Here is a 23,284-nt window from a genome sequence, read left to right as displayed (position 1 = left end):
TTATTGTGGTAATCATATCATAAGGCATAAAATGTAAGAATAACTATGTTTTATACCTGAAACTCATATAATGTTGTATGTAAACTATAGTTTAATAAAAAATAGCCATGAGAATCATAAAACCAAATTCTCTTAAGTGGTTTCCTCTGGGACTGGGGGCAGGGAATGATATCGGTGTGGGCTACACATGGGACTTCACTGTCTTTTTAGCAATTTGTTTCTTTTGGAGAAATAAAGGATTTGAAACAAATATGGTAAAATATTAATATTTGGCAAGACTAAACAGTGGGATGTTTTTGTTCATTATATACTATACATGCATTATGTAGGCTATACTTTACTATATACCTAAAATATTTCATAATTTCATATTGTTAATTCTAAAGAAAAGAGAATTGGGGGATCGGGGCAGAATTAGATTAACCAAAGAACTTATAGGCATATATGCATCACTCACGTCCATGGACAATAGTGCAGTAAAGGTCTGGGGGAGGTAGCGAGAGTAGGGTGGAGGAGGCCAATCGGGGGGGAAAGGGAGCATTTGTAATACTTTCAACAATAAAGATAAATTTTAAAAAAGAAAAGAGAATTTATATAAAAGAAACAATAGGGAGTGTAGACTAAGATTCACATATAAATATACTCTTCATAGCATTTTTATAATAATAAGAAAAAGCCCAAAGTTATCTAAGTGGAAAATAGTAAGTTAATGGCTAACTGAATCTGGTATGTCCATATGATTTGATTATAGTCAAAGATAATATTTTTAAGAATAAATGTATTAAATAATGCTAAGTGAAAAAGGCAGGATACAAAATGATGTGCAGTATTTCCTCAACTATCTATGTTTATGTGTGTATAAGTCTGCATGTGTGTGTTGGTATGTATATGTTTGTGTAGGAAATAAACCAAACTTTTAATAGTTTGTCTCTCTGTTGAAATATATGGATGGCACCAATTTCTTATTTCTTCTTTTCTGTATCCTAAAAATGTAATATGAGGAGCATGTAAACTTTTAAAATAACAGATATATTTGAAATGCTTGACTGTTTAGTGTTTAGCCAGTCATACATGTAAATGATCACATACAGAGACATAACAAAATGCTATTCACATAACAGTACTGCAGTATCTGAGCCAGATGGGTATTAATGCCACTTAATCTGCCTTTTGTTGCCTGTCAGGAATGTATCAAGTCAGATGGATATGCTTCTGTTATTAGATCTCCAAGGTATTTGTTAGTTGACCAATATCTACAATGGAAACAGACCCCTCTCCAAGCTCCAGGCTCATATATCCAACGGCATTCCAGACCTCATGGCTTGTATGATCCCATAAGCTTTGAAAGTGAACATCGCAAACTGAGGTCTTCTCCCTCTTCCCCTATTTCCTCCTTTCTATTTATTTCTTGCCTCAGTCAATGCCATTTTAGATCTCTCCCTTCTACCCCCCAGTCCAGTGGATCCTGTGTTCTGTGCATTCTCTCTCTGGTATATCTCTTGGATGCTTTCCCACCACCACCCCTGCAGGGCCTCCTCTTGGTGTCCTGGTATGGGACCTCATCACATCTGGTCTCAATCACCACAGCAGCCAGAAATTCTCCCTGCCTCATGTGCCCCCTTCAATTCAAACAACAGCCACTGTGCGTGTGTTCTTTTGAAAAATGTAAACTATAACACAAAAGGAAAGCGGAGCATCCCAATACTTTAAAAGTTGCACTACATAAAGACAAGCAATCACTGGTGCTCTGCTTGAGAACTAAAGAATAAGGACTGATAGGGATGCAGTGCATATAGCACTTCAGCCCACACTCTCCTCTAGGATCAAAACCCAGGCTATCAGAGTGATTCGTGATCACCTTACTGAAACAGTCATTACTTACTGCCCAAAGCACATGACTGAGGGGGGGAAATGAACATAGCTCCCTCAGTAATGTTTGTATTTTCACTTCTAGGAACTGGAATATATTGACTCAGATTATTGGAGAGTAAATGGGGGGAAGGGGTATATTTCTATTGAATTTCCTATCTTCTTGTTTTACTAACTTTCATCTTGCTCATGCAGAAAATAAACCAACTAAATGTGTGGGCTAAAATTATTAAAATTTGGAGTAAACAAAAACTATTTTAATTCACAAGGAAAACACACAGCATATTTTATAATTCCCAAGGTATGACAATCTTCAACATTGAGCTTTTCATGCAAATAAACTATAAATATATATGAATATGCTTCTATTTTCATTTTCTGCCTATTACTTTTTTTTCTTCTTAACTCATTTGTGGATATTCTGGAAGGTATCAAAATAACACACTTATGAAGTGATGAAATTCACTGAAATGATTTTGAAGTATATGTGAATAAAATTATCTATAATAATAAAAGTGTACTATGCTAATTAGACCAGACAGCCAAATGACCTTCAGGATGTCATTCTGGATGTCCTTCTGGATAAAGCCACAGCAGCGGGGCCGAGGCAGAGGCGGTTAGGGGCAATCAGGCAGTCAGACGAGCAGTTAGGAGTGATCAGGCAGGCAGGCGAGTGGTTAGGAGCCAGCAGTCCCGGATTGTGAGAGGGATGTCCAACTGCCGGTTTAGTGGGATCAGGCCTAAACCAGCAGTCAAACATCCCCCAATGGGTCCCAGATTGGAGAGGGTGCAGGCTGGGCTGAGGGACACCCGCCCTGCACAAATTTTGTGCACTGGGCCTCTAGTCTATATATATCCTACATAATAAAAGGGTAATATGTAAATTACCATCACTCCTCTACGCCCATGATTGGGCCAGCGGGAGGCGCAAGGGGCGGGACTTGGGGTGGCCAGGGTGGCCGATTGGGCCGGCAGGACGCTGAGCTCGCATCGCCAGCGGTGGCACGAGCTCAGCATCTGCGCCATGGCTGTGCTGTGGCACAGAAGGGGCCTTTGAGGCAGCGAGCCCACGTCCTGCTGCGGACCATCAAAAGCGGGGAGTGAAAGCGGGGGAGCTGGCTGGCTGTCCACTCCGGCACCAGGCCTTTCAAAAGCCTCTGCTGTGCCAGAGGCTTTCGAAAGGCCTGGTGCACCAGCGGACAGACAGACAGCTCCCCCGCAATCGAAAGCGGGAGCTGTGTGTCCGCTCCAGCACCAGCGGACCCCCTGCCATCAAAAGTGGGGAGCAGGCTGCTATCAGTGTCCGCGGAGTGTGCTAGGCTTTGTGGGGCAGTGGATATGGCCTGGATGGCAGGTTAGGCCTAGGGGACCCTACACGTGCATGATTTAATCATGCACTGGGCCTCTAGTATATATATATAAACAGGAAATATGGTAATTAGCCGGGCATCATGACCACTCAGGAGGAGCTGCACATGCAGATGGGCGGGAGGGGACTACATGCCACCCCCAGCCCCAGTGGCCGCGCGGGGAGGCTGGGGCTGGGGGCGGGCCAGAGCAGAGACACAACACACAGGAGTGCCTGCCCCCACCCCAGTGGACACAACGCGGCAGCCGGGGGCATGTTCCAAGCGGCCGCCACGCAGCTCTGAGCATGCCCCCACCCCAGCAGACACAACACGGGGGCCAGCGCTACGCTGGTCAGGTGCTGGTCCCGGCCCCCCGGGGGGTGCCTCCTTGCGTGATTTCAATCGTGTGCTGGGCCTCTAGTACATATATAAAGATATATATTTTAAGATATAAAAATACTTTAAGATAAGACAAAATTAATCTATTTAAAAACGAATGATGATAATTAGCAATGAACTGAGGATTATAACCCAGTTCTGTATTTCTGTGTGCCTAAGGTTCACAAATTTTAGAAGATAAATTAAGACCTTTAAAATAGTATGAGTAGTAATAGAAGTAGTAGTAGCAGTAACAGAAATATTAGGAGTAGCAGCCAGCACTTATCTGTACCAGACACTGTGATAAATGCTTTAAATACATTTTAAAAATCCAATCCTTCTTACAACTTTATTTTTCAGTTCGTAAGACTGAGGCTCAGAAAACATGTAATTAACTTGCTCACAGGCACACACTGAGCAGTGTAGAAACAGTATCCATCTGATCCCATCCTTCTGACATCTGATCAGTTATCATTAAACCAACTGAAAAGACTAAGTCAAGTATCACCATTGAGGATAGAATATTGAGAGAGTATGAGTCTAGGAAACTAAGTGAGATGTCCGTGGCCTCCTAGGAAGATAATCATGGGAGCTCTGTAAGTAGAATGGAAGTCTCCTCTCGCTTATCCGGGCCTGCAATAAAGCATCCTGAGTGGCATTTGAGAAATGCTTCTTTGGGGCCCCTGTGGATCTCAGAGTGGTTGGCACCTGTCACGCATTCCCTCCCACTGAACATGCGTGGGATTCCCAGCATGGCTAATTTAGCAGACTGTGTGACAAAGTGTGCAGTGCCTGGGACCGATAATAAACCGAAACTTATGTCCCTGATTCCTAAACTCAGTGCTATTCTTGAATTCAGATATACATCCACACCTGTCCTTTTCTAACCACAGCCTACCTTTCTGGCCCAGCATGGCCTCTTTCCTCACCTTGCCCCTGCTGTAACTTGGCTTTTACTCTTTACTTCAAGTTTAACTCCTTGCAACACATGTCTACTGCTTTAGATTGCCTTAAAACTTACCAGGGTAAAAAATGTGCTGAAGAATAAAATACTTAGGGTACAGAATAGATCATGTCCATGAGGGTGCAAAGTCCTTTTTGAGGGTGAGAATCCATGAAATATTTTCACACATGACATATGGTAGCCTAGCTGCTGATGGAATTTCCATTTTGGAATGAGAACTGCTCTATGATAGAGGAAATATCAAGTGATAGGGAAGGGAATCCCTCAGGAAATTATCCAAGCTGTTAGAGTCATAAATGTGAGGACAGAGAGGAAAACATTGCTCATGCTAGCAGCTTTTCTTTTGGGTGGGGAGTAGGAAGCATCAGTTTCCTGTCCGTGGTACTTTCCAGCTACCCTGCCCTGAAATTAGTACCAAGTGAAATTGTAGTCACTCGCTTGATAGACAGTGTCACTGGTAGTCCTTTGTTCTACATTATCACTCTCAGTCTACCAAGTCTAATAATTTGCAACTGTTCTAAGCAGTGACTCCAATGTTAATATAAAAAGAAATCCACAAAATTCATTTTATTCTCAAAGAAACAAGCCTGTAGGGAGATTCTGAGCTGACTTGTAAGCAAAGCAAAACACAGCCTGGGCCCACAGACTGGGAACTGTGGCTTCCCTTCCATTGTTCTCTGCTTTGGGATGGAAAGTACTGGCGCAGCTGTCTGGTGCCTGCTTTGGAGCTGGAGTGCAAAAGGGCTCAGCAGTTTATCAAAAATAAGTCACAAACATTTTAAAGAGATCATCAGAAACCATCCTCAAGTTTCAGATGGAAGGTAAATTTTCTGTGGTGAGGAGTGAAGGAGAGAGGGAAGAAAGAAGGAGGGGAGCGGGAGGAGGAAGAGATTGATTTCTGTCTTGGATTATTTGTAAAACAATAAATATTTAAGGAAGAGTTGTTTCCACTGTCTCTTTGAAGCCCAGAGTTCTATTATTCCTGTGTCTATTTGATCCGTTTCGAAAATGACCAATGTTTTAAAAGGAAACACATCTTGGGTAGTGTCTTAAAAAAATAAAACAAAATGTGGAAATTGCAGTCTGTGTTTGCCCCGTTCCACCCTGCACCTTATCGTCAAATAACGTTCATAAAAGCACACTGAAGCTCTGGGGTGGGGGTGGGGGGCATCTGGTTTTCTTCAGTTCTAACCAGACCCTTTGCTTTCTTCCTCCCAGATCAGTACAAAAAGCTGCGGAACAGAAACCGGCTACTCATCCTGGGCCCTTTCTTTGTCCAAGGCTCGGTCAGCCCTAGCGAGTGTGTGTTTTCTCCAGATGAGAGCCTGGCTCTGGACTGTGGCCTGCTTGCTTTTATCTCTTTCTTACTGGTTCTCACAAGGCAGACATTCCATTGTGCTGAGCAAAGAGGATGCAGAAATCAGAGGTTGGACACTCCGGGGCCACTGGGGCTGCTGAACTGACTTCTCTCCCTGCTCTCACAGGGAACTACAAGCAGCCTGTCCCAGAGATCAATAGGCGCTTGCAGGGCTACGTGAATTTGAGGCTCAGAGAGAGACTCTAATTAAGTAATTAAACTGTTAGCTGGAGGTCACTTTAAAGCAGCCTTCCTGAAAGGGAACATAATGGAGCCATTTTCACGTTGGCCACACAGAGCCCTGCCTCACCAGTGCTCCCACTGCAGCCTCCACAAGAACTACTCACAATGTGTGTCATTCCGGAGCCCGAGGTTAACTAAACTGGCCACTGGGAAGGGATGGAGCAAACAGATCACCAAATTAGTGGAAACTTGAGTGCAAGTCGATCTTTGTCATTAGGACCCCATGATGCCATTGCCATTTCAGCAGAAGTCAGAAAATTCAGTGTCTCTCTTTTTTCACCATAGCAACCTGTAATTCTAGAAAACACAGGACTGCGATGTTATCTAAGTTCTCATGTGGCTCAAAATAGTGAAAGTGCCTATCAATAACTGTTCCAGGAAGTGAACTCTACACAGCACATTCCCAAATGTGTCACCTGCAATTTCCCACTGATCATCACAGGAGTGGAGACAGCAAAATGCCTTTATTCCTTTATCCAGCCATGCATCCAAAGATCGGCGCCTTTGGAATACAAAGTCTGCTGCTATGGGTTATAGAGAGGGGATGGAGGTTGTGTATTTTCCTGCTCCATTTAAAATTTTTCATTCATTCCTTCCTCTTGCTGAGCCTTGCCTTTAGTTCCACGAAACCAGGAGTGGTAGCCTGGGGCTGCCTGTGGGGTTACCCTGCCTCCACTTGGCACCACTGGGGACTAGGCCAACTACAGGAAGAGCTCTCCTCCGTAGAGCACGTGGAATTGCTCTTCTGACCAATGCCTGGTGGACATGCGCCCCAGAGGGTGACCGGAAGTTTAGCGTGGGCGGGTCTGACTGTGACTTCCGGAATGAACCCACTGCTGACATCACCTGACCCTTAGTGTCCATTCCGTCAAACTCCCACCGTGTTCTCCTCTTTCTGCACATAGATACGACTCTAAACAGGATCCTCTTCCCTAGTTTCCCTCTTTCCGCTTGGGTTCCCAGGCACTCTATTTTATAAGGGAGCGAGCACGCTGAGGTCCCCAGGCCATGAGAGAGTGAATGGTGGGGCCAACCCCAGACACCAGTGCCTGGTGCCCAGCACTTAGTTGACACCAAAGACGGAGCGGACAGAGGGGACCCAGACCACCCCACTTCAGAGCAGAGACACTGTCCACTTCATAGTTAAACCCTAACACTTTTCCTTTTGTTGGGCTTATCTGTAAGAGAATTCACGATGTTCTAAAGTAACCCTAATTTTATTCTCTCTCCCTATTTTCCTACTTGTCTTTTATTCTGCCATTCAGTTCCCTGTATATAAGCTATAATGTTTATATTTTACCAAAATACTTATTCTTACTTTAGACTTGCTTGCATTTTAGTGCTGATCCTACTATTAATTTCTACCTTGCATTGATGCTGACCCATCTGAACATCAGTTTTCTTCTTTTTTTAAAATAAGGAGATGACAGTAAATTATTTCTAATCTCTCATTTTCCAACTTTAACATTCTATGTATCTATGTGTTTATGATTATTAACCATAATGACTGTAAAAATTAATATTTCTGCTTCTGATGATCCAAAATGTTATGGGAGAGTGAAAAACCCCCACACATGATGGCTGGTCTCATCCAAGCACAATTTACCTCAGTATTAAACAGTACACTTGAGGTCTATTAAAAATTCCATGAACACAAACATTATCTGGTAACATCATTGGCAGCTGAATATTTTTCTCTTTGCCAATGACTCTGTATAAGCGACAGGACCATTAAATTAATTTGCATGTCTCCAGAATGAATGATTGGCTTTGTATGAACTGAAACTGCAGAGATATTTTGTAAGATATTGGACATTAAGTGAAGTTTCACATCCAGTGTCCATCGAGCTGTAAAGGATAGACGGCTGGGGCCTCAATGCCTGCCTTCATGAATCCCTGGACAACTCACTGGAAGTTGGAGCCAAGCCTCCAGCCTCGCCAGGACATTGCCTGCCCGGTTCCAAACCTCTGCCGACCTCCCACCTCCATAATTGAGTCCACTTGGCAACCATACACAGCAGATCTCTGCCCCAATTTACCTGAACGGTCCTCTTTCACGTTTCTTTATATTTTCATAAGGGTGATTTATAAATTGTAAAAACAAAAATGATTTTTAGTTTGTATATGATTTATATAATTTTCAATCAATTCATTTGCAAGTAATTGTATATTAGCTTACGGTTGGTGTGTGTTCCAATTTCTCATTCTAAAAGTATGAAATTATTCAGACCAATCTGTCTCTTCTCTAGGCTCTGTCCTGATAACATGCCTTCATCAGTTATTCCATTTACCCCTTACATTCAGCTGCTCTTTTTCCACCAGCAACGTGCTCTTTTGATCGGCGTATGCTTCTCCATATTTAAAAACATAACTTTCCATTGATCTTGCCTTCCCTCTAAGTCATTCACTTCCATCATTCTGGGAAAGAGCGAAGGTCTGGAGTCTTCCACTACCACACACACCTCTTGGTCCTTACAAGGTCATCAAAGGCCAAATCCAGTGGTTTTGTTTCAACCTATGCTACCCACTCTCTCAGTGCCCTTCCTCAGTCTCCTTCTCCTCTGTTCCTTCATCTGCCCCTAACTGTTTTCCAGAGTTTACTTGGCCCTTTTGTCTTTACAAAATTCTCCTGTAAGTGGACACACCTACCTCTGTGGTGTTAATAACCATCCAAATATATAGAAATTATCCTCAAATAGATATGTCCAGCCCACACCCCATCCAGAGCACTGAATCCATGTGTTGAACTCTATAAGGGTTCCAAACTCAGCAGTCTGCCTTTTTACTCAGTTAATGGCATCACCATTACCTGTTCTTCAAGAGAATAGTCTAAACTCTTCTATCTCTTATCTCCCAGCCCACCCTCCACCATGTAATTAGCCTCTAATTTCATTCTAAGAGTTTTTCAATATGGCTTTTTTCTCCATCCCCAAGGCCACTGCCCAAGGTTTCATAGCTTCCGAAACAGCCTTTTTACCATCTTTCTCTGCCAACAGTGTTGTAACAACTATCTGTTATCATTGTAAAACATGGTTTTGAGTGTATTACTCCTCTGTTTTACAGAAAACTTTCATTTCACATTCTTCACAGAGCATATAAGAGTTTGTCCAATTTGGAGTCTTCTATAGACCAGTGGTCTCTACATGTTCTCCAACACATAGCTCACTCCAAGTACAGCGCTCTCCTTTCCTATTCCCAAATGTCTGTGCATGTTCACACCTCTGCACAACTGCCCTCATTCTTTCCCTTCAGCTTCCTCTCCTGGCCTCACTACCACTTTCCTTTCAGGGAATGAATCTTCAGTGTGAAACTTACTCTGGCTTCCAGGCCTAAATGAGTCACTCTTGTTTTCTCCTGATTATTATTATAATTTTTTGAGTCCTAGGTACACTGAATGCTAGGCACTGTGCTATGACAAAGATTCATATATAGGTTCTTCTTTTACTGAAAACCTTGAGGCCCAGGATCACAGGTGGGAGGCCCTGGCTCCTAAGGCCACTGCCCCTTCTGGTAGCTCAGGACATCTTCCTCTTCTCGGTGCTGATTGAACATGCCTCTGAGGGCACTCATCATCAGTGTCATTACGATTATGGTAGCAGGAACTGAGAACTCTTTATGTGACAGGCAGGTCATGTTCATAATTGCAAATACCCCAACAACAAATCTGACACAGATGTTATTACTATCCCCATTTCCTAGTTAAGGAAACTAAAGTGGAATGATTAGCTTTCTCCCAGCTAGAAAGTGGCAAAACCCAGACTCAGTTCAGGTCCCCAGTTCAGAGCTAGATTTCCTAACCATGGGACTGCTGGGGTAATGCACTTTGTATATCAGTGTGTTACCCAAGTGCTTAGTGGCATTAGCTTCTGAATGCCCCCATTTGCCCACTGGCAGGGACACTCCAACTACTTCATACAGAACGATCTGATTCCAACAACTTGTTTGGACTAATACTTTTTGGTTTTTACCTTATATGCCAGACTGGACTCTTCCCAGCACCTGTCTTTGGGTTTATTTTCCAATCTCCATGCCTATGACCAGATCATATTTGAGATTTCACTTCCTCCAATCTGTTCCCTCTTACTTCAGTTTAATTCAAGCCCAGCTGCATGCTGAGATAAGGCAGTGGTTAACAGAAAAGCCAGGCTGTGTATTTATATTTCAGGTAGAGGGGGAAAGCCTACTCACGACCACAGGAGGGAAATGATGCATCCATGCTGGGTGTGCCTTTGACCTAGGTCTTGTTTTAGTCACACACCATTGTATGTTGAATTTACTCAGTTAATGGCATCACCATTACCTGTTCTTCAAGAGAATAGTCTAAACTCTTCTATCTCTTATCTCCCAGCCCACCCTCCACCATGTAATTAGCCTCTAATTTAATTCTAAGAGTTTTTCAATATGGCTTTTTTCTCCATTCCCAAGGCCACTGCCCAAGGTTTTATGGACTTTATCAAGGACAAGAAACTGTACTTGGCACCATACAAAGGGAGGGAACGAGTGATGGAGAAATGCCCACAGCAGGCAAAACTCTGAGGTAGACAGTGTGTCTCTGGCCCATTCACACTTCTTTTGAAGGTCCCTCTTCTGCTTCCATGCTTTATTTTGCCTTCATCTTTAAAGGCTATTTCAGAGAGTGCAGAGTTCCTGGTTTGTAATTATTTTCTTTCCTCAAACTGAAAATACCATCCATTGTCATTTTTTGCTTCTAATTATCCCAACTGCAAAGTCAACAGTGAGTCTGACCCTTCCTAAAAGGTAATCTGTTCTCCCACCCACCCACTCCCCTGGCTGAATGTAACATTTTTTTCTTTATCTTTAGGTGATTTTGATTATTTGTTGTTGTTTTTTTAAATAACTATGCATTTCTATTTATTCTGCTTGGCTGTTTGGATTCCTTGGAATTCTTGTTTTTGTCTTGTTGATGTCTTTCATCAGTTTTAGAAAAGTCTTAGTCATTAGCTCTTCAAATATTGATTCTGTTCCATTTTTCTCTCTTTTCCTTCTGGAATTACAATTAAATGTATGTTATATATTTTTAACTCTACCCTCTGTGTGTCTTTACCTCTCCTCTGCATTTTTTATCCATATTTTTTGCCAGATAGGTTTTTCTGATTTACCTTTCAGTTCACTATTTCTATCTTCATCTCTAATATGCAAAAAATGTATCTAATATGCAACAAACAAAAAAAAACTCCCACTGAGAATTTAATTTCAGCTACTGTATTTATCCACTTATAAATGTTCAGTTAATTCCTTTTCTTTCTTTCAATGCTACTTTTTATTGTTTGCAGCCCTTGCTAAAAGTTTTAAGTTTTACCTTTACTTCCCTAAGCTTCGTAACTATAGTTGTTTACCAACTTGTGTCTGGTAATTTTAGTATCTGGCATATCAGTGTATTGTTTTCACTGTCTGTTATTAATGTTGTATCTCATTTATGTTATATTATCTTCTCATTATATGATGGTACACTAGCTATTGTATATGAAAAATTATGGGTAGAAATGAGGTGCAGGATGATATTTATCTCCCTTAAATTACTGGATGTCCAATGCTTAAATGCATTAGCAGTACAGGGTTCCCATCATTACTCTATGATGGCTTGAGATTTGGGGGGCCACTCAGGTGACTTGAAGCTAAGAAGCAGCCTCTATGAAGGCTGTTTTACTCCCATTTTACCTAGGACTTAGGATGGTTTACCAGGGCCTCCAAACTATTCAGGGTCTGGACTGGAACTTTGCTACTCTTTGTCCTGAGAGGCTCTCAGTAGTGTTGCTACCTCCTTCTGGAACAGCAAATGCCCTATAGGCAAAAGCAGTCCCAGGACTAGGCTCCGATCTCTCTCTGATATCAACTCAGAAATTTCACACTACTGGGGAGGTCTTTCTTGCACTTAAGAAGATAATTTTAAATATCATCCAAAATTTTTAAATTATCTTTTTCAGGAGAGTTGGTATAAGTTACCATTACAGAAAGTGGATATCTTAAACCTTAAGTTTGTATAATGCTTTGCTAATTTAGATTCTGAAGACTCATTTAGAAGGTTAATATGTAATCATAATTCAACTGAACTTTTAAGTACTTAATGATTTAATCTTATAAAATAACACTTACAATTATACCATTAGACTGGACTACTTTGAAAAATGTAAAAAATTTTGAATTTTCTTAAGTTAAATTTGAAAGGTAGCCAGTTGGAGTTTGTATAAGAATCTTCCAGGAAACTAAAATAGGACTATCCATTAGCTAGGTCAGAGAATCTGGTTGGTATTTGAATAAAGTGTTACAAAATACAAATAAGAGGTGGAAAACCTTTTGTTAAAAATGATTAAATTAAAACCAAAAAGAAAATCTCAAAATTCAATCTCATTTACTCATACATTATGCATATAGCATTAGGTACAGGTGTTGGCAATAACAGAACCTTTCTGTCATCTAAACAACTAGTAGCCATATCCCTTCTCCCAATATATTCTTTCCTATCAGCCAGAGTTGTTCAAATATCCTGATCTCAAGAAAAGTAGAACCCTGTGAGAATCCCCCAGAGGCTTAAAACTAATTGATTTAAAGTAGTTATGATAAATTCATCCTTCCATTCCACTATACTTTCCTAACCTTTATTGCAGCCAATTTTGGACAATGATATGTAAAAGGGCTTCTAGGAAAAATTTTCCTTTTTGATGAAAAAAATACAAAATAGAAACAACTAACAATATTTCTTCTCCCTTTTCTCAGATTTGAACTCATTAAAAAATGTTTGGAATTGCTGCAGTCATTTTTTTTATTGTTTAAAGTATTACATGTCTCCTTTTTCCCCCTATTAACTGCCCCCTGCCACTCCCATCCCTGAGGGCAAGCTCCCACCTCCCCAGTGTCTGTGTCCATTGGCCATGCTAATATGCATGCATACAAGTCCTTTGGTTGATCTCTAACCTCCCCCTCCCCTGCCTTCTCCCAAGGTTGGATGGTCTGCTCAATGAGGTAACAAAACAAAAAGCCAACACACTAAGAATGGTAGAGCAGAAATTGAAGTTCTAAACAACCCTGAGATTATCTACCTCCTGATGTGTATGTAGGTAAAAAATAAATGTCTTCATATTTTAGGTTGCTAATTGGTAGGTTTCCTATGATTTGATGTTCAAAACACTCATAACTAATATATTCACAAAATATGCTCATATGGCAATGTTTTGACCCAGGTTTGACTCTAGACAAGGCTTGAAATTTGTGTCACTTACTATAATACAAGAGTCCTGAGGTTCAAGGTCAAAGTCAGTGAAGTTCAAGAGAACACGGTGATTTCTTTCTGCTTGAATGACCCAGGAACAGTCAGTGTTACTTCTATAAGGACTGGGGTAATTTGGAGAATGAATCTCTCCACTGGGAGCCTGGAAAATCCCACCACAACCTGCAGGTAGAAAACCCAATTAATTAATGAGAAGAATCCCTGATACATAAAACTTTACCCCATAACCTGGTAGTTTAGAACAAGGTGATACTTTGACTACCACTTTTATGTAGTCTATGCTAAACATTTGGAAGACATGAATATTCACCATTAATTCATTCATTCAAACAAAACTAATAAGCACAACTAAGAAAATACTTCAAATATTTTAAATACTAATGCCAAAAGTTATTTTAAAAATACTGAAAAGTTGCCTGGCCAGTGTGGCTAAGTGGTTGAGCATCAACCCAAGTACCAATAGGTTGCCAGTTCCATTTCTGGCCAGGGCACATGCCCAAGTTGTGGCTCTATCCCCAGGGGGCGTCATGTAGGAGGCAGCCAATCCAAGATGTTTCTCTCTTATCAATGTTTCTATCTTTCTAGCCCTCTCCCTTCATCTCGCTCTAAAAATCAATAAAAACATATATTTTAAAAAAATACTGAAAAGTATGTGCAAATGAAATCATCCATATATATAAAAGCCAAGTGACCGGAACGCCAGAACAACCAGAACAACCAGAACAACCAGAATGGCCAGAATGTTTGGCACGACTTACCGCTATGACTCACAGTTGGCTGGCCGGCCCCGCTCCTGATTGCCCCCCCATCCCACCCTGATCGGGGATGGGGCTAGCCAGCCAACTGCCTGAAGCCCCTCCCCCCTGCTGGTCTGGCCCAATCGGCCTCCATCAGGGCAGGCCGGCTGGGCCCCACCTATGCATGAATTCATGCACCAGGCCTCTAGTTCTATCTAATAAAAGAGTAATATGCAAATTGACTGTCACTCCAACACACAAGATGGCCGCCCCCATGTGGTGAAAGATGGATGACGCCATGTGGAAACAAGATGGCCACCACAGATGGCTGGGAGGGGAGGGCAGTTGTGGGCTATCAGGCCTGCAGGGGAGGGCAGTTGGGGGTGACCAGGCCTGCAGGGGAGGGCAGTTGGGGGGGACCAGGCCTGCAAGGGAGGACAGTTAGGGGGAACCAGGCCTACAGGGGAGAGCAGTTGGGGGAAACCAGGCCTGCAGGGGAGAGCAGTTGGGGGCAACCAGGCCAGCAGGGCAGGGCAGTTAGGGGGGACCAGGCCTACAAGGGAGGGCAGTTGGGGGAAACCAGGCCTGCAGGGGAGGGCAGTTGGGGGCAACCAGGCAGGCAGGGCAGAGCAGTTAGGGGGGACCACGCCTGCAGGGGAGGGCAGTTAGGGGGGACCAGGCCTGCAAGGGAGGGCAGTTGTGGGCTACCAGGCCTGCAGGAGAGAGCAGTTGGGGGTGATCAGGCCAGCAAGGGAGGGCAGTTTGGGGTGACCAGGCCTGTAGGGGAGGGCAGTTGGGGAAGACCAGGCCTGCAGGGGAAGGCAGTTGGGGGAACCAGGCCAGAAGGGGAGAGAAGTTTGGGGGGACCAGGCCGGCAGGGCAGGGCAGTTGGGGGGAACCAGGCCAGCAGAGAAGGGCAGTTAGGGGTAATTGGGCTGGCAGGGAAGCTATTAGGCATTGATCAGGCTGGCAGGGGAGTGGTTAGAGGATGATCAGGCTGGCAGGCAGAAGGGGTTAGGGGAAATCAGGCAGGCAGGCAGGTGAGTGGTTGGGAGCCAGTAGTCCTGGATTGTGAGAGGGATGTCCGACTGCCCAGTGTGATCTGGCCTAAACGGGCAGTCAGACATTGCTCAAGTGGTCCCAGATTGGAGAGGGTACAGGCTGGCCTGAGGGACACACCCCCCCCCATGCATGAATTTTGTGCACTGGGCCTTTAGTGTTTTCATAAAGCTATCAAATGCCTTATCATGTTTCTCTAAAAATATAGCAAACTATAAGACTAACACATCTCCTTCTAAGAATTTTGATCACTTCAGCAATGTATGCTTCTATAAATAATTTAATATCTGCCTTTTAAATTACATATGCATAGCCCATGAACACAGAAAACACCATTTTCACGTGTGGTGAAAGCCAGGGGAGAGGGGCTGGGGGTTGGGTGGAGGTGGGCAAAGGGGCTGAAAATGGGGGACATCTGTAATAGTATTAACAATAAACAAAATTAGTATTCTGGACCTGGTACATTTATTCAGTTTTTTATTCTTATGTTATCAAATACCCATTAATGTCCACCTCTATGACCCATTATTTCTTGGATTGATAATGATACAAACCAATAACGGAAAAATTCAGTATTATCTATATATATAAAAGCCTAAGCAACCATCCGACCGTCCGACTGGTAGCTATGATGTGCAATGACCACCAGGGGGAAGACACTCAATGCAGGAGCTGCTGAGCTGTGGTGACTTGGCAGCTGTGGTTCTCAGGTGACTCACCCGGAACCAGATAGGAGGGAGCTCGTTTCTGGGGTGCGTCACCAGAGAACCACCCTCTCGCAATCTGGGACCCCTTGGGGGATGTCAGAGAGCTGGTTTTGGCCCAATCCCTGCAGATCAGGCCAAGGGACCCCACCAGTGCACGAATCCATGCACTGGGCCTCTAGTTTTCTAATAACTGCAAATCATTTTGAGGTAATCTAAATAATATATAATTATAATTAAATTCATACATTATTGACTTTAGGAAACATGAGATATACTTGTTATATTACCTTAAGAGTAACAAAAGTGGGGCCATAAGGTAACTTGAGGTTACATTTTTGCTTTGGCACTTTCTAGAAGTCACTAACTTCTCTAAGCTTTGATTTCCTCTTTCCTATGATGAGTGTAAGAAATGAACTACCCTCCCAGGGTAGAAATGAGATGAGTCTTATAGAATAGTTAGTAAAGTTCCTGGCACATAGTAAGTATTCAATATGAGTAGTTGCACAGGTTAACTAGCACATGCTAAACTATTTTGTGCATTAATTTTTTAGTTCAACAATCTGCAACAAGTAATTTATTCAGACTGCCTAAGTTCCTGGGCAGAATGTCACTCTCTAACCCCTGGTAATTCCTTGGAATTCACAAATTTAACATTTACAGCTTTGACATTTGCCAAGAATGCAAAGGTCTAAACTGTGGCATGAAGAAATTTACCACTTTGCTGATGCCCTGGTGAACAGGCACAAGTGCTTAGTGAGTAAGTGAATCTAACCAGTCACCCACTCCTGTTCTCACCATTGATGCACATACCATGTTCCTTGTTTTCATATGCACCGTGACTCTTTGGAAGTTAAACTCTACCCCATATTTTAGGGAAGAGTATATGCCAAAGCAGTATTCACCACTTGGGAAGACACAGAGTTGTCAGGATGGAGCCTTCATACCTCTCTCCAATCATTTCATCAAAGTTCACAAGGGCGAAGCTTCAGAACTTGGAGATTTCTCTTTGGTTCACTCACCTCCAGGGACGGCTTGCCATGAGACATTGAAGCCTCTCCCACTGATGAAGCTGTCAGTCTTAAATCGGATGGCCAGCTCATGTCCTGTGCTGGAGACCTGCATGGGATTCTCAGGTGACCTCCGGGTACACAGCTGGGCTATTCTGGGAGAGTGGAAATCGGGGCCTCCATAGATCTAGGATAGGATGCAGGAAAAAAAGGACTTAAATTAGGAGAGATATTTGAGCAAATATAGCCCTCCATGACTCATTTTGCCACCAGCTCTTGGACTTTATTATCACTAGAAATTGCAGTCTTAGCCTCCCTAGGTGGGGATGAACTGTAAACTTGAGCTGGATTTTCAAAGACACTCCCTCTGCCCTGGGAACTCACAAGTTCCACCACCCACAAAATGCTTGCTTATTTTATCAGCCAGAATTGCAGAGCTGAACTGCATAGATGATTCCAGGGTGTCCCCTACCTCCCTTCTTCCTCTTTTTCATGTCTTCAAAGGATTTCCTGCTTTCTTTGGCAGAGGCATTGCCGATAATGCAGAATCAAGTCTGATTTTCTAACTCTTGTAGGTACTTTAAAGCCATTTGTTGGTGAAAATCAAGTTCATTGAAGGCTATTGATCTCCCAGTTATATTTTTAGGATTTTCCACTTTGTAATCTGAATATTTTACAAGATTGGGTATTTAATTAATATTTCTGCTTCTTCAGAAGGAGTGAGTCTACGGCCATCCCACCCTGACCATGCCGATCTCGTAAGAAGGAGTGGAAACATAACCTGTATAGTGTGTTCTATCGTATCCTCAGGAAAGCAATCCTTCTCCTTTCCCCATGCCCACTCTCAGGAATATGACCTAGAGCATCCAACTTTGCTCAGGAGTTGCCCTGTGCACGCTGCCTCAGTCTCTGGCTGGTGTCCCCTAGATTGATCTCAGTTGTCCTCAGACCTAGGCTCCTCCGATTTGCAACTGTCTATTTGACTGGGATCTAACATTCCAGGGATGCATTCCCCCCGCAAGTAACCCTTTGGTCTCACATCCAGCATTTTGCAAGCAAGTCTAGTCCAGCCCAGGCCGGGCCTCCAGGACGCCTCACATACAAGTGAATCCTGCTTATCCAGTGTATGTGTTGCATGGAGGGGGGTGGGGATGATAATCAAACAGAAGATATTAAAAAATAAAATTAAGGCCCTAGCCAGATGGCTCAGCCAGTTGGAGCATCGTCCTGTACTCCAAAATGTTGCAGGTTTGATTTTCGGTCAGGGCACATACTTAGGTTGTGATTCCATACCCTGTCTAGGCACGTACAGGAGGTAACCAATCAATGTTTCTCTCTCACATTGATGTCTCTCCCTCTCTCTCTCTCTCTTCCCCACCCTCTCCCCCCCGCCACTTCCTTTCTGTAAAATCAATAATATATCCTTGGGTGAGGATTTAAAATACATTTTTTAAGTAAAATAAAATTAGACTTCTAGTCAAGATGGCGGCATAGGTAAATGCAGTACACATATTCTTTCATAACCACATCAAAATTAAACTACAGAACGACCATCTATCAGAATCATATGAAATCTAACTGAACAGAATCCTGCAACTAAATATATAAAGAAGAAGTGACATCAAGACTGGTAGGAGGGGTGGAGATGTGGAACAAACTGGTCCCACACCGACATGTGTCAGATAAAAAAGGGAGAGCGAGCCTGGCCAATGTGGCTCAATGGATTGAGCATCAACCCATGCTCCAAGAGGTCACCAGTTCAGTTCCAAGTCAGGGCTCATGACTGGGTTGGGGGCTCGATCCCCAGTAGGGGCATGTAGGAGGAAGCTGATGGATGTTCCTCTCACATCAGTGTTTCTATCTCTCTCTCCCTCTCCCTTTCTATCTCTAAAAAATTAATTTAAAAAAAACATTTAAAAATAGGGAGGGATATCTCAGCTACTAAGGAGCAAGGGGTTCCAGGCCCACACCAGGCCCCCAGCCCGGGATTCTAGTGCCAGGAAGAGAAGACCATAACCTCTGGCTGTAAAAACCAACAGGGATTGGGCTGAGTGAGACGGAGGGCTTCTAGAGTCCCAAGTGTTCCTATTAAAGCGTTTGCACTTGGATTCATTTGCTCTGAGCTCCAGCACTGGGGCAGCAGCTCAAAAGGCACCAGGGACATATGAGGAGGAACTGAATTGTCTGGCATCAGTGTGAGGACTGGAGGGGCAGCTTCCTCCCAGCAGAGGTGCTGGCAAAGGCCATTGTTCCTTTCATTAACCTTCCCCTGACAGAGCTGGTCCATGCTCAATCCACTGAGCCACACCAGCCAGGCTCTCTCCCTATTTTTATCTGACACACATGGGTGTGGGACCAGTTTGTTCTGCATCTGAGACTCCATCAACCTGCCCATACTGTTAGCTCCACCCTGGTAATTCCCTGAAACCCCCAGCCCACCAACTTTCAGGTCTCCCCAAGCTGTTTTCACTGGCTTTTCCATACAAATGGCCTGTCATGGCTCATGCTTCACAGTTTCCTAAAATCTCTCAAAAAAGCAGTATCTGTCTTCGGTGTGCCCCTTAACACTTGCTAAGTAGCCCCAGGCCCAGCACTAGCAGCAGCTGGCCTTGGTTTGTAGCTTGGCCTCTCCTGGGCACCCACAAGTCCAGCACAATAGCAGTCATCTGCAGGTCACTTTGTCACTCATGCCAGGAGGCCCTGGGCAGAACACAGGTGATGGCTGACCTTGACCTGCACCTCCCAGGAGGCCCAAGAGCCAGTGCACCTGGTAGACAGCTTCAGACTACATTGAAGCAACACCCAACCACCTCCACCAGTGACACACCCAAAGGTCATGCTCAGTGGGCACTAGAGCTCTGCTGAAGTAAGACCTGCTCTGTGCAGGGCTGAGGGGCCTGTACAGCTGATCCTTCACAGTGGTCCCAGCCAGTCCTTACAACCACTCGACCTGAGGATAAATCCCTCCCATTTAGCTGCCAACAGCAACCAAGGCTCAACTACAACCACACAGCCCACACAGCGGCAGATGGGGGGAGGGGAGAGAAGAGGGACAGGGGAGGAGGGACATGCACCTGGAGTGCCCAGCCCAGTTGAATGAGAGGCTGTGCCATTGGACTCTATCGGACACCTACTACATTAGGCTCTGCCAAGCCTGGGAGATGGAGTAGCTCTACCACATACATAGAAACAAACACAGGGAAGCAACCCAAATGAGGAGACAAAGAAATAGCTCCCAAGTGAAAGAATAAGATAAGGAGCTAAATGAAATGGAGACAAGCAAACTAATTGATACAGAGTTCAAGACAATGGTTATAAGGATGCTGAAGGACTTAGTGAGAGCAACAGTATAAAAAGGACATGGGAACCATAAAAAATAGTCAGACATGAAGAATACACTAACTGAAAGGAAGAAAATTTACAGGGAATCAGCAGTAGAGAAGTAAAGCCAAGAATCAAATCAGCAATTTAGAATATAAGGAAGCAAAAAACACCCACTCGGAATAGAAAAAAAAAAGAGGATAGTGTGAGGAGCTTCTGGGGTAACTTCAAGCATACCCACATTCACATCATGGGGGTGCCAATAGGAGAAGAGAAAGAGCAAGAAATTGAAAAAATATTTGAAAAGATAATGATAGAAAACTTCCCTAAGTTGGTGAAGGAAATAGATGTACAAGTCTGGGGAGTGCAGAAACTCTCAAAACAATGTGAACCCAAAGAGGCCCGCACCAAGACACATCAAAATTAAAATGCAAAAGGTTAAATGCAAAGAGAATCTTAAAATCAGCAAGTGAAAAGGAGTTAGTTACCTTTGCAGTCTTACCCATAAGACTGTCAGCTGAAACTTTACAGGCCAGAGGGAGTGGTACGAAATATTCAAAGTGATGAAAAGCAAGGTCCTAAACCCAGGATTACTCTACCCTGCAGAGGTATCATTTAGAATCGAAGAACAGATAAAGAGCTTCTCAGATAAGAAAAAGCTAAAGGAGTTCATCACCACCAAGACAATATTACATGCAATGTTAAAGGGTCTTCTTTAAGAAGAAGGGGGCGAGAGGATGTCAAAAATATGAATAATAAAACGGCAATAAATACATATCTATAAAAAAGAAAATGATTGCAGAAAATGAAATATTGAAAATTTATGAAACTGGATAAAACATCACTGAACAGGATGCTCTGGATTTTGAGTAACAAAAAAGAAAATAAGGCCGTTTCCCTTAATTTCAGAGAGATAGATAAGATGACATCTTATAAGAAAACTGACAGAATTTAGAATCAGAGGCTGTTTCTGAGTTTATCATATGATTCTCTCTTTTATATTTATCATATTTGTGCACTCATATATTGGGCTAAAGGAATAAGTGCTAGCATTTTCAACTTTAAAATAAATAAATAATTTTTTTTTAAAAAAAGAAGAAGATATTAACCCCCTACTGTCAGGTCTTGAGAAACTTAAATTTGTGGAAGAAAGACAATTTTGGACAACAGTTTTCAAGCATATTAGTATTTGGGTCCTTCCCTCTGCCCCACATGTACGCTCATAATTCTATGCTCAGGATGGGAACCAGGAAAGCAGTGCTCAGTAAGATTTGTGTGCTGCGCCCTCCCACCTCTGTGATCCGTGCTGCTTTCCACCTCCAGTTACTCTCCCCCCATCCCTGGGGCCCCCTGCCCTTGCCCACCCTCAAGGAAGCAGTTGACTGATAGGGAAAACTCTCAAGTGTTCTCTGGGGAGAGAGGGTAAGAACAGCAAGCCTACTTTGGGGGAGTGTGTGACTTGAATCTGTAATGATTTCTTTGTCCAATTAATTCCCCCAGTCATGCGGGAAAGGCCAAAATGAATGAAACTGCTGTTGCACAGAGGCCTGAGCGCAAGGACTGTAATCGCAAAGGAATGAAGCTCTGACAGCTTCACGCTTTCTCTCATTAGGAGGAGCTGTTTGTGTGGCCCGCTCCGTCCCATCCAAAGCAGGACTTCAGGAAGAGCCCTGTGTGGCCCTTTCCACGTACACATATGCAAATGCAAGAAGCAAGACTGCTTCTTGTTTAGAGTGTCCTTTCCCCTTCTGTAGATCTCCCTCCCCCCCTCGCCCTGGGCGCAGTTCTCGGAGCATGAAACTGACAGCATGTGCTCCTAATCATCCCAGCCCAATAGGCAGCACGTATTTGGAGAGAACATCGGGTACCAGGGTTTAGTTCTAACAAAGAAAACATGCACATTGGCAAAATATTCTTTGTTTTCCCTGCGCATGGGTCCCCTTGAGAGTACAAACATAACGGATGTGAGTTGGCTTGGCCAAGAAGCCTCCATAAGAATAAACACTACCACTTTTGCTTCCCTTCTTACTGGGCTGGGCTCACAAAAGACCATCACAGAGACCAGAGGGAGCTCACTGCCCACATCACACAATTGCCTAGGTTTATTGCACCAAGGAGTGGATTTCCTTTTCTGCTTTATGCCGGTTCGGGCTCCTTTCTCAGAGACCAAAGAAAAATCAGCCAGTGTTTCCACGGCCCAAACAACAGAAAGGCACTTTTGGCTTCCACAAATAACACCAACGGGTAACACGTGACTCTTCAAAAGAGGGAAAGTTGGAAAGAATTTCAGGGTGTGGTTCATTCGATTACAGCATATGACTAAACTTTAGGGGAAAGAGAACTGGTCTGGTGATCAGAGACTTAAAAATGTGCTTTTAGCAAATTCTTGGGATATGGAGCATTTCAAAGCCTATGGTTTTAATCTGTTTTGAGCATTTCTTTCTGCTCTGTTAGCTCCATTTATTGTTATAATCTAAGTCAGCATTCCAGGGTTATGAGTAACCGAATGGCTTTTGATTAATGCAATTGGCCACTATCTGGACACGGATTTTTGAGGGAGAAAAACATTGACTCCTGCTTAAATTTGGTGAAAACCAAGTAAGTCCAATGCAGCGAGGTCCTACTTGGCTCTCTCAGCACGACAGGAAAGGAAAATGTGTAAGCTGAGAACAGATGGGTCAACATAGTCAGCAGTGCTTCTAGGCCACACACCTACCAAGGGTAACAAATTTTGAAACCACTTGCTAACACGTTATCAGTATCTGTGGTCTGAGGGATGGAAAAAAATCATTTTATCATGTAGACAAAAAAGGGGCCACATACTCAATCTGACAAGCTCCGGGGAGGCCAGCATGGAAGGCCGTAAAACTCAGATACCAAAACTAACCAAATAGGATGGTTTGAACACAAAGCTCCCTAACTAAAAAGCAGGTCATGACGGGTAGTCACATCCTAGGCCTGTAGCTTCTTTGACAAAGGTCAGTATTTACCTTAACTGAGCCTGTCTATTGTCGTTTTGCATCTAAGATAACAAACCTTGATAATGT

The 23,284-nt window shown here is 43.3% G+C and overlaps 1 protein-coding gene across 1 annotated transcript in view; it reads right to left on the bottom strand.

Annotated features, from left to right (window-relative positions):
- The window catches only part of CUBN (cubilin), a 311,048-nt gene that overhangs the window by 142,997 nt on the left and 144,767 nt on the right, over positions 1-23,284 (bottom strand). The window contains exons 30-31 of the mRNA XM_008148828.3: positions 16,929-17,103; positions 13,399-13,568 (exon numbers count right to left, since the gene is read on the bottom strand). Of these exons, the coding sequence (XP_008147050.2) occupies positions 13,399-13,568; positions 16,929-17,103 (345 nt within the window). The remainder of the gene's footprint in view (positions 1-13,398; positions 13,569-16,928; positions 17,104-23,284) is intronic.

This window comes from Eptesicus fuscus, chromosome 2, assembly GCF_027574615.1.
Source record: "Eptesicus fuscus isolate TK198812 chromosome 2, DD_ASM_mEF_20220401, whole genome shotgun sequence".
Taxonomy (NCBI): domain Eukaryota; kingdom Metazoa; phylum Chordata; class Mammalia; order Chiroptera; family Vespertilionidae; genus Eptesicus; species Eptesicus fuscus.
This window is presented reverse-complemented; position numbering and strand designations above follow the sequence as displayed.